General features: G+C 49.3%; 1 protein-coding gene across 1 annotated transcript; it reads left to right on the top strand.

Moving 5' to 3' along the window:
• Nucleotides 1-4,045: 4,045 nt before the first annotated feature.
• On the top strand, nt 4,046-9,888 carry LOC134482810 (spermatogenesis-associated protein 31A3-like). Its single transcript, XM_087591649.1, has 4 exons — nt 4,046-4,382; nt 4,958-5,009; nt 5,531-5,594; nt 5,834-9,888. Exon 4 carries the CDS (start codon nt 5,952-5,954, stop codon nt 9,819-9,821), a length of 3,870 nt encoding a protein of 1,289 aa, XP_087447775.1. The 5' UTR covers nt 4,046-4,382; nt 4,958-5,009; nt 5,531-5,594; nt 5,834-5,951; the 3' UTR covers nt 9,822-9,888.
• The last annotated feature ends 1,020 nt before the right edge of the window (nt 9,889-10,908 follow it).

The following is a 10,908-nucleotide window of genomic DNA, read 5'->3' on the forward strand; positions in this document are numbered from 1 at the left end:
GGTCGAGCAAGCTGGCAGCATGGGTGCAGCCATTTCTCTCTGTTCTTGACTAGGAATGTGGTGTAATTAGCTGCTTGAAAATCTGGCCTTTACTTCCTTACAATGATGGTCTTTAATCAAGAAGTGTAATACAAAATAAACTCCATGGTTCCTAAATTGATTCTGCTAGGTATTTTATCACAGCTACAGAAATGACACTAGAAATGCCCCAAACAAGAACAATCACATGGTTATGCCAGTGGACCCAGAGATGTCAATGTGACCGTGACCTTGCTGGGATGTTTTGTTTGTTTGATTTTTGAGGAATGTGGAAGACTGTGGGGTAGGAAAGTGACTGCATGCTGTAAAGATGGCTTAACGGGCAGTCCTATACAGGCTTGGAAGGACTGAGAACAGTGTGGACTGTGAAGGCGCAGCTCCACAGGAAGACAACATTAGCAACCCGTGTACAGGAAGTCTAATCCAGCAACATGGCTGCTCTCTCTGGCAAGGGATCGCATCCAAAGGCCTTCTAGGTCTATGGGATCCAGCTGGAATGACACACTTTTAATGCTTCTGGATGGAATATAGGCACACACTTAGTGCACACATTTAATCCCAAACAATGAAGGTAAAGTGAGTTTGTAGAAGGAAGCAGTCATGTTGGAAAGCAGCATCTAATTTGAGAAAAGACAAAGTGACGATGTCACATGGAATGTTGAGACCTAAGTGAAATGTTAAAACCTAGGTAACACTTACCTGGCTAGCCGTTCATGATAAAAAAAACTTTCTCATGTGTTTCTGTTATTACTAGGAAATTTTCTAATGGCAAGATTGATTACATATTCTGTTCTGTTCAGTGCCCTTGGAAACAACCATGATACAAGTCAGTAGAACTATTTTGTTTGTTACACACGATAAGCTTGGACATGAACCAACCACCCACCAGCACTTCCTGCACCTGTGTATAAGCTTTCATGGTATAAGCTGCCCCTGGGATGGACATCAACATAAGAGAAACACCTGCACCAACATAAGAGACAATTTGATATGAGACTTCCATTTTGAGTAGTGGTCAAGTAAAGTTTAAGTTCCCAACACCTCCCTGCGAACTCACATTCTACTTGGCAGGAAGACACATGTATGTGGGTAATTGAATCTTGGTTGGCAAGTTAAGACACGAATGCTAGACAAGTCCCATCCTGGTAGACAACTTAGGACATGAATACTAGACAAGGCAAGTCCCCTGCCACTGTTGAATTCCCCAGGCAACGGGAACAGGATAAATGTACAAAAGAGAAATGTTCCTAAGGAAATCCCCTATCCCTAAATCCTGATTGGTGGGATAACTTGACACATGTGTTTGTAGATTTGAGGCTTATAAAAGGGATCATGGTCCAGCTTCTGAATTAGACAATGACCCTGATGGACAAGTCCTGGGGCTTATGCTTAATAAACTATCCCTGTCTGACTGAGATTGGTGTCCGTGTAGTTCCGTGACAATTACTAGACCCCAACAGAAAAGAGTTTGAGTCTGAACAGTTGAGTTGAATCAGCCAGCCAGAGTTCAGAGAGATCGTAAAAAAGTAAGCTTATCCAGCAGTAAGCCTCTGAAAGATCAGTTATATCTGGTGAACAAAAGTTAATTTTACAAACCAGGCTAGAGACAATTCGTGTCATAGTATCGGGAGAAAGGTTGCTTTCTATAATCGGCTGAGGCTAAATTGAAGGGTTTTGGACTAGAGCTTTCATAGAGTTTAATAATGACTTTGTTGTGTGGTTCTCAGTGATAATCATTAGCAGGTATTCAGTGAAAAAAAAGCAAGTGGGGCAAAAAGAAATATAAAATGTATACTTTGAGGAAGAAAAGAGCACAGGAAGTTTGATGTTGTAGCCTTGATGCCTAAAAGGATAAAGAGAAATGGATGAAAGGGAGTTGTGCCCTCAGGATGAGACCTTTTACCCAAACTAATTCTGCAACTTATGAAAAGAGCTAAAGAATTCTCTGTTCCCGGGGCTCAAAAAGACTGACCACCAGCCAGAGAGCATGCAGAAGCTGGACCTAGGATCCCTACACATTTGTAACAGATGTGGGGTGTGGTCTTCATGTGGGTCCACTAACAATTGACACAGGGGCTGTCACAGATTCTATTGCCTACAGTTGGATCCCTTTCCCCTAGGTGGACCATCTAATTGGACCTCAGTGGGCGAGCATATGTCTAGTCCTTCTGGAACTAGATGTCCTGAGGTGGGATGGTACCCAGGGAGGGCCTCCTCTTCTCTGAGGAGCATGAAAGGGATTAATGGAGAAAGAGGGATTTGTGAGGGCATGACTGGGAAGATAAGAGAAAGGGGGGCTGTGATCAGAATGCACAGTGAACAAACAAAATATTGAGGGGGAAAGACCGAATTACCTGATTTCAAAGAGCATCAGGAAACCAAAGTTTATACAAGTGAGATTCAAGGACAGTCCTGGTTCTATCCCAAGCAGGCAGAAGAACATGGCCTCATTGGCCGTGTAATTCTTGCTTTAAAACCATGAAGGATACATGAGTAACGGGGCTGTGGAATCACCCTCTGAGGTTAAAGAAAGGTGTAGGGACAACCCCACATGGAGGCACCAAGAAGCCATTGCAGGAAGCTATGAGGCTTATGCCTGGTTTGTGTTGAGGATCCTGAGAGTTGAAGGCCAGAGTTAAGGAATACTTGCCCCTGGAGGGCTGTACGCAGGGTATGGAATCAACACAAGGGGGATAATTGCATTGCAGTAAAAAAGCTGGAAGGCGTGGGAGAGCTGAAGAGCCTTGTGCCGTCACACATGGACATGCAGTTTGGCATCTGCTAGATTGGCTTCGGTCCCACCTTGATCTCGTATTTCCTCACTGTGCCCTCTTTCTTTGCTTTCAGAATGGAAACACGTACTCTGCACCACTGTATGTCGAAACATGTAACTGTGCTTTTATAAGGGTTGCAGTGAAGAGATTGTCTTGAGTCTCAGAAGAGACTTTGAACTTTGAACAATAGTCAGACTGTGAAAGTCTATGGAGACTTTTAAGTTTGACTAAGTATACAGTGGGTTAGCCTAATGCTGCCTGTATTCTAACCCTAATTTGAGCCCCCTATACTTGCTGTCACAAGAGATGGCATCTGCAGGAAAGACCTAAGATGCTGAGTGACCCTACCCCCACACTACTTCTGATGGGGATATAAAGGTGCTAACAGTTTAGGTTTCACAGGCCTGGGCTCCAAGAACGAACAGAAGGGAAGAGGAGTAGAGAACTCAGAGGGAGGAGCCGCCATGAGTGAGGTGAGCTATGTGAATGTGGCCCTGAGGGCTGGTCAATTGGAGTTAAGAGCAGCCCAGATGAAATATAGTAAATAGTAATAATATCGATAGGAAAGTAGATTCAAACAGCATGGAGGGCAGACCTCATCTACCCAGCTCTTATGTTAATGCTTATTATAAATATAAACATTGTGTATTTCTCCCGGGAATTCACATACCAAAGGAGGGGTAGAAACAAAGGCCAGGATTTAAATAATTTCCACAACATGAGGGCATTTTATGATAGAGCTGTAAGCCTATGGAGGGACAAAGGGGAATGTGGGGGTTTGAATGAACTCCCAAAGGCTCATCTGTCTGAATGTTTACTTCCCAGTTGGTGGAACAGTTTGGGAAGGATTAGGAGGTGTGTCACTGGGGGTGTTTTTGTGGTTTCAAAAGCCCACAGAATGTGGACAAGCCCTTCCCTTGGAATGAGGGGGTGGGGACAGAAGGTGAGCAGGCCTCTCTCGGTGGATAGAGAGAAACAGAAAGTGGGCAAGACTGTCTTTGACAGGGTATGCAGGTGGAAACAGAGCTATGAAAAGCTGTGGAGGACAGAAGACTTGTGGAGGCTGATAGATGGAGGACAAGGAAGAGAGATGGAGAATAGGGAGATTGGGTGGTCCCCTCTTCCCATTACCCCTCCCCCAATCTCAGGGGCCCTTTGTGACAGGTAAGCAGGAGCTCTGTGATGTAGGCCTGGGAGCAGCTGCTAACACCCAGAGCGAACCATCAGAGATCAGTTGCCTGAGGGCAACAGTGTGATTCAGTCAGAGAACCTTCTCTCCCTGATGCAGCCTGAAGGAATGACAAATTAAAACATTCGCTCAGGCATCCAGTAACAAGGCCACGCACTACCTTCACGGAGTGCCAGGCACTTGTAGGGCACGACGGTGCCATGGAACTACCTTCACTTCCGTTTCCTCCAACCGAATGGATCAGCCTCAGCTTCACGACGTGGGCAATGGACATGATCCTGGCCTTCGCCTGTGGACTGGGCCTCTTCCACCTGTGGATACATTTCTTCCCACTCACCTCACCCTAACCTGCAGAGGGCGCCTCCACCACCACCAAAAGGGTAAGACTGCCTTCCATCCACACCAACACAGCCTTCTCTATTAGGGCAACACTTTCCAAATCCAATAGGGAGGTGGCGGACAGGGCATCTCAGCAGACGGGAACCACATCCGCATGAGAACTCACGGGTAGGACGGGGAGAGAGGGCTGCGTGATATCTGCTCTCAGACCTCCTAGAGCAGAAAGAAGCACTATGTCTCAGTGGTCACGGAACTGTGGACCTGGGATGGATAGGCTCCACTAAGAAACGTTCTGAACACTGGTTCCTCTGTCCCCCTCCTCACATTAATGCTCACACAACATTGTCTTGGTCAGCTGAGCTCATGTGAAGAGGGTGATGCACTCCTGGACATAGGATCAGGACTTGAGTCACATCTGGCCTCAGGAAATGACAAGGCAGTTCGGAGCTGAGCTTCAGCTTACTGAGGTGAAAGAACACTGACCAATGACATCCGTGGTGGGTCTCACGGAGACCGTCCACACTTGGGATTTTCAAGGGAAAAGAATACAGACTTACCCCTCATCACAGGGGTGTGAATGGGGCCGCAGGTGGTGTCTGTTATCTCTGTCTATTAGGTGGTGAAGAGGGACCACAACAAGGCCAGGAAGAAAATCAGGACCTTGAAAGGTAGGCTCCTTCCTTCCCCTGGACAGGTGACTTCATCTACCCTGTCCCCAAGGGATGACACCAAATGAGTTGCAGACCATGCGGCTGTGGCTGCATGGAAGGAATCAGAAGTGAAGACATTGCCGAGGTGCTGTGCTCAGAATAAAGCCAGGGACGACCATGGTTGGCTGCGGTCAGGAGGGTGGTGTGGGTAGGACCAGAAACATGCTGCATGCGTCTGCAGGCAAATGGGTTACTTCACTTCTCTAAGACACTTTCCTCTTCCACTACACTGGACCTCCCTCCGCTCCACAGGGACATCATGAAGTCCATGGAGCTCGGCGGAAATGGAAGCCTCCGGTCTATGGTCAGGTCCTATCCCACATGTGCCCAGCACTTAGTGCTTTGGGGCCTGTGTCCTCATTCAGCGAAGCTTGAGCTCCTGTTTAGTTGATCATTTCCACAGAAGGGACATTGCATTCAGGCTCCCGTAGGCTCTCAGTTCCCTCCTTTACCCACAATCACCCCATCTGTATTTCTAGCTTACAGAGGCTACAGCAGGAAGAGAGGGAAGGATGACAGGGGCCTGCTTTCGCTCCTGCAGAGGTGAGAAGTCTCCAGTGCTTCCTGGCTCCTCACTCCCACGCCTGTGAGGAGATCACTCGGGACAAAGGGCAAGGGCTGACCATGGGACCAGGGGCCCTATGGGAAGGTGGGGTGCGGGCACAGCGCTAATGTTTAATTCGAGTGTGGAGCTGTGGCTGCAGGTGGCCTTTCCTGCTCAGCTTGTCCACCTCCTGCTGCCGAATGCTCCAAGCTGCAACCTTATGTCCTGTCTCCTGCAGCCTGCTTACTGACACCATCAGCTTTTGCCAGCTCTTAAGAAGAGATGCCTGGGCTCAAGGATCCAGAACAGAAGCTGCCAAAGACCACCAGCCACCTAGGCATTCCACAGAGCAGTCTATGGCCAACTTGCCTCTAGTGGCCTCCTTCCCTCTGGTCAAGGAACACTTGCTGCACAAAGATTCAACTTTGTCACCTACCCTGCTAAATTCCCTTACTTGTAAGGAATCACAAACACTTACATGTGATTCTACCCCACCAGTGACGACAATGCCAAAAATGCATCCTTTACCACGACCATGTGGACCAACCTCCCCATCCTGTCCTCAAGATCCAGTGTTCTGCTCTCCATCCGAGACAGACCAAAGCATGACTCCTCCTCCTTCTCCTCTTCCTCCTCCTTTTCCTCTGATCTCTCTTCCTCCTCCTCCTCCTCCTCTTTCCCTTCCTCCCTCTCTTCCTCCTCCTCTTTCCCTTCCTCCCTCTCTTCCTCCTCCTCCTCTTTCCCCTCCTCCCTCTCTTCCTCCTCCTCCTCTTCCTCCTCCTCCCCTTCCTCTTTTTCCTCCTCTTTCTCTTCCTCCTCCTCCATCTCCTCCTCCTCTCTCTCTTCCTCTTCCTCTTCCTTCTCCTCCCCCTCCTCCTCCTCCTCCTCCTCAATGTGAGTGGAAAACACAACTAGTGACCTCACAAAGCACATCTCCTCCAGCTTTGCCTTGTCCCATGGCAAGCCCCCCAGGCCTTGAGTACTCAAACATGTCTCCTTCAAGCTCTTCCTGGTACAAGGCGGCTGCCAGGACCTGGTGTCATTCTAAGTGGTCACAGGATGACACCCTGCAAGAGGATCTCCATTTCAGCTTCCAGGTGGCCTCATTGTGGACAGACCCTGGATACAGGCAGCTAGAGGCTGGAGAACCCCCGTTCATCAAGCCTGATGTGCAGAAGATCCTGGAGCTGCAGATTAGCAAGAGGGTAGAACTGAAGCTCTGGAAAGAGCAAGGAAGGGAGAGCTTTGACCACGCCTTGAGCTGTGTGGGTGATATGCTGCAGTCCTGGAGCAGCGAGCAGGCCATCACCTGCAAGTCAGAGCAGCTGTCAGGTCTCCATCAGCTCTTTTCCCCCAGGGTCTTCTGGAACAAGTCTCAGAAGGACTGCAGGCACCTTTACTGGGGCCTCCCCTTTCTTCACAGTGAGTCCCTTATGGCTACTGTCAGCATGGTGGGCTCACCACTCGACTCCCCTGCCATCTTTTTCAATGAACTCTCTCCTTACAACTTAAGACAAGCTGAGAGGAATGCAGCTCCACTGCTCTTCTCTCCAAAGCCCTTGCTTCAACCCTTGGTCCCTTCCAATCCTTTGACTACAAACGTGCCATGCCCCCGTTCTCCACCAGGGTCTGGAGTCAAAACCCTGGCCCCTGACCCAACCTCCCTCCCAAGCCTAAAACCCGATCCACCTCCAATTAGGGATTCCAGGGCTTCCTGCCCCATAGATTCAAAATCCCAACTTATTTTCCCAGTTGCTGTTCAACACCTAGATCAGCACCTTTTGAAGAAGAACCAAGAAAGTAGGAGCGATTTACCTAGTGTAGTGAAAATGTCACAGGAAGTCTCTCATCAACTCATTTCCACCAGTTTAGCTTCCCAGGGACAAGACTCTGTTCTCCACCCCCTGAAGGATTTCACTGACCCCCAGCTCAAAGAGCACCTAGAGCAACACTTAAAAACCAGGTTCTGGAAACATGAGGACCAAAAGATCCAGCTATCTACTTATCTCATGAAGTCTGAGGACAAACTCCCAGGGATGGGTCATGCAGAAGATAATCGAGGGACTTCATGTTCCTCAGCACTGGCAGGAAAAAGCAGCCCGCATGCACAGAGGGTCTCAGCAAAAGGTCCAGAGATACTCCAGACAGGGAAGGACCCATGCTGCGATCTGACAAACGGTCCGGGAAGACCTCTGAGAGATACTGATGGGATCACAGAGGGATCACTGGCCACAGTTCTAGACTCGATCGCTGTGACAGAGGTGGAGAACTCTGTGAGACAGCCAAGAAGCAACTCAGCAGGTCCCCAGCCAGGAGGACCAGGAGAGCAGCAGCTACAAGACACACTGAGGAACCACTTCAGTGAGCACAGCCATGACAATGACAGTATGGTGCCTGTGGGCACTTGCCCTGGAATTCCGGGGGACCACATGGTGGTCCCTCGTGAAAACTCAGAGACCCATTTGGACAACTCAGAAATTGAAAAACCAGAAACAAATATCGAAACGGAGAAGCAGAAGTCGTTGAATGATGGGTCCACCTTCAAGGATACTTCTCCTGGGTCTCCCTTGCTAGATCCTGACGTCCAGCAGGTGCTGGAGACTCATGTTTCAAAACACCTGGTGAGGCACAGATGGATCTTGCCCCTCAGAGGCCTCAGGGCCCTACAACTCTTCAAGGTGAACAAGGCTGTAGCTTTGTCACTTCCACAACCCCCAAGTCCCTCTCAGACATCTTTGAAATCTAGGGATGACTCTGTTACAAAAATTGCTGCTGTCCTGGGAGACCCTTTTCAGAAAGGTTCAGAAGGAGATCTGAAAAGAAAAACAGTTTTCCAGAGTCAAACCCCTCCCTCTGCCCTCAACCTTGAATTTCCAAGTGGAACTCGTCCTAGTGACAAATTATGCCCCTCTGAGTCCCCTACAAATGTCCAGAAGAGCAGAGTGGCTTCCTTGTACAGGACACGCAGCCTTGTAGTCAGAGACCGGCACAGCGACACAGTTCTAGGACCTCGGAATGACAACCCAGTGCCAGGTCCAAACCTACTCAAGAGTGACCATGCCTCACAGGAGAGTGAGGGTGCAGATTTAGACCTCTCCCATGGGCTGTCAGTTCAGGGGACCATTGTAGACGCCTGCCCAACAACTAGCAGAGATAAAAGGGAGCTGGAGGAGGAGGGGTCCTGTGACTGGGCTCTCAATGCAGAAGCCAGGGAAATGTCACCCACTCAGAGTAAAGAACATCTGAAAGGTATAGAATCCCTGAAAGTCAATGAAAAACAGTCACCTTCCAGAGCCATTTCCCAGGAGCCAGAAGATTCTGTTACTGCTGTCTTCCTGCAGGACTGTAGCACTGGCATGATCTTTCAAGACTGTGGCCCAGAGGTCCTGCTGGAGGCAGATCTCCTAGCCTCTCAGGCCTCACAGTCAGGCTTCAGGACTAGGTCCACTACCAGCAAAACATCCTCCAGGGACATGTACCCTTACTTTTCAAGAGGAGGGAATGTGCCCAAGAATATTAAATCTGAAGAACCATGGACTAGCCATATCTATGATCTAACTAAATACACAGAGGGCTTTAGGGGCCCCAGGCAAGATAGACACCTTTCACAGACGAGACCTGCCCAAGCCTGCTGGTCAGATACTCGTGAAAACAATCCCTCCTCTCTACCAGAAAAAACATTTGGGGACAGGATAAAAAGTTTTATGACACACATTATGTCAAGTAAAAGTAAAGCTCAGGAGAACTTCCTGCACAAACACAAGGCCTCATCAGTCACTTCCCTAAGTCAAGGCTCAGTCATGAGCAGGGTGTTTCTGCCCCCACAGGTAGCTGAGGCTCAGGACTTAACGATCTCGGTCAGGTCTATTCTCCAGGAGAAAGTGGGGGTTGGCCATGCCAGGACAGCCTCAAAGAAAAGTTTGCACAAAGACCCACCCCAGGCTCCTATGGGCAGGCATGTCTGCCTCCACAGGACTGCCACTGCAGAAAGACACGAAACACAAGGAAACACTCCCAAGGTACACAGCCAACCTTCCACAGACAAATGGATGGACTACACCTGCCAGGTCCAGCTGCTCAGAGAGTCTGTGATCAGAACTCAAGCCTGTCAGCACAGGTTACAGCCACCATGTTTCCCAGGCACCCCGGTCTACTCTCCGTGGCACTGCCTGTGTAGAAGTGAGCTGTCTAGAAAAGCAAAAGCTTTTCTACACCTATCGGGATAGGAAATTTCCCCATGAAAAACTAGTTTTTTCAAAAACAAAAACAAAAAAATAAAACAAAACCATGGTGTCCGAGTGCTAATTGACTGCTTCCCAAGGTAGGCATTAGTTCCTCTTGTGCATCATTACTCTGGAGGTTGTGTCTGCAGGGCTTGACCACAGGGAACATCTCCATCTTCTTCTGGAGAAGACAGCTCTCCACAGGGTCGGTTCAGTGACATTTGAATGACTTCATGCATTAATTGAGCCTATGGAGGGAGGTAGAAAATAAAATGTTCGGGGCCCAGGCAGGGGGTCATGCAGCAGGAGGATGACCTGAAAGGTTCCGTGCATGTAGGTTCAGCCCCTGTGCTTCCAGTACAGACTATGGACTCTCAGGGACCCGTCCGCTGGTGCTCCACCGCAAGCTGGAGGAGCCCTTTATCTTTCCAGTGTCTGGATGCCAACCCAGAAAGCAGTCCCAGAAGATTGTCTAACAGCACATCTGATCATCCGCATGTTCTGGCTTCCTGAATTCTAGACACTGAGATGGGGGAAAAGCCAGAGCTAGATATTCTCTGTGTCACTCACAGCCCGGAGGACTCCGGACACACACACACACACGCACACACACACACACACACACACGCACACACACACTCACACACACACACACACACTGTGCCAGCATTAGTCCCAAGGAAAGGACACCTGAGAAGGGTGCTGGGGATGCACTGTGACCTCACAGCTTGTCATGCTATGCCCCCAGCCTTTATCTTTCCAGGAGACCAGCAGAAGAGGCCTTCTCACACGACTTGCCCACACAGCAGAAGGGACATTGCCAAAGCACAGGTGCTCTCTGGAACTCTGCGCAGGCAAAGAAGTGTCTCTGTTAGGACCCCCTCAGCTACTTGCCCAGGTTTCCTTACCTCAGTCTTTGTAAACACATGGGGGTAACTGAATAGGAGGATAGCCAATCTCCAGTGAGCCCTGCTCTGGTCCCTGAAGAGAGCAACCAGGGGACAGCTCCCATGGAAGCGTTTATTTCCTGATAGAAAACCCTGCTCCCTGTGGTGCCACCAACGTACAGGACTCAGCCGCGGGCCCAGTG

The sequence above is a fragment of the Rattus norvegicus genome, chromosome 17, assembly GCF_021556685.1.
Source record: "Rattus norvegicus strain SHRSP/BbbUtx chromosome 17, alternate assembly SHRSP_T2T, whole genome shotgun sequence".
NCBI classification, from domain to species: domain Eukaryota; kingdom Metazoa; phylum Chordata; class Mammalia; order Rodentia; family Muridae; genus Rattus; species Rattus norvegicus.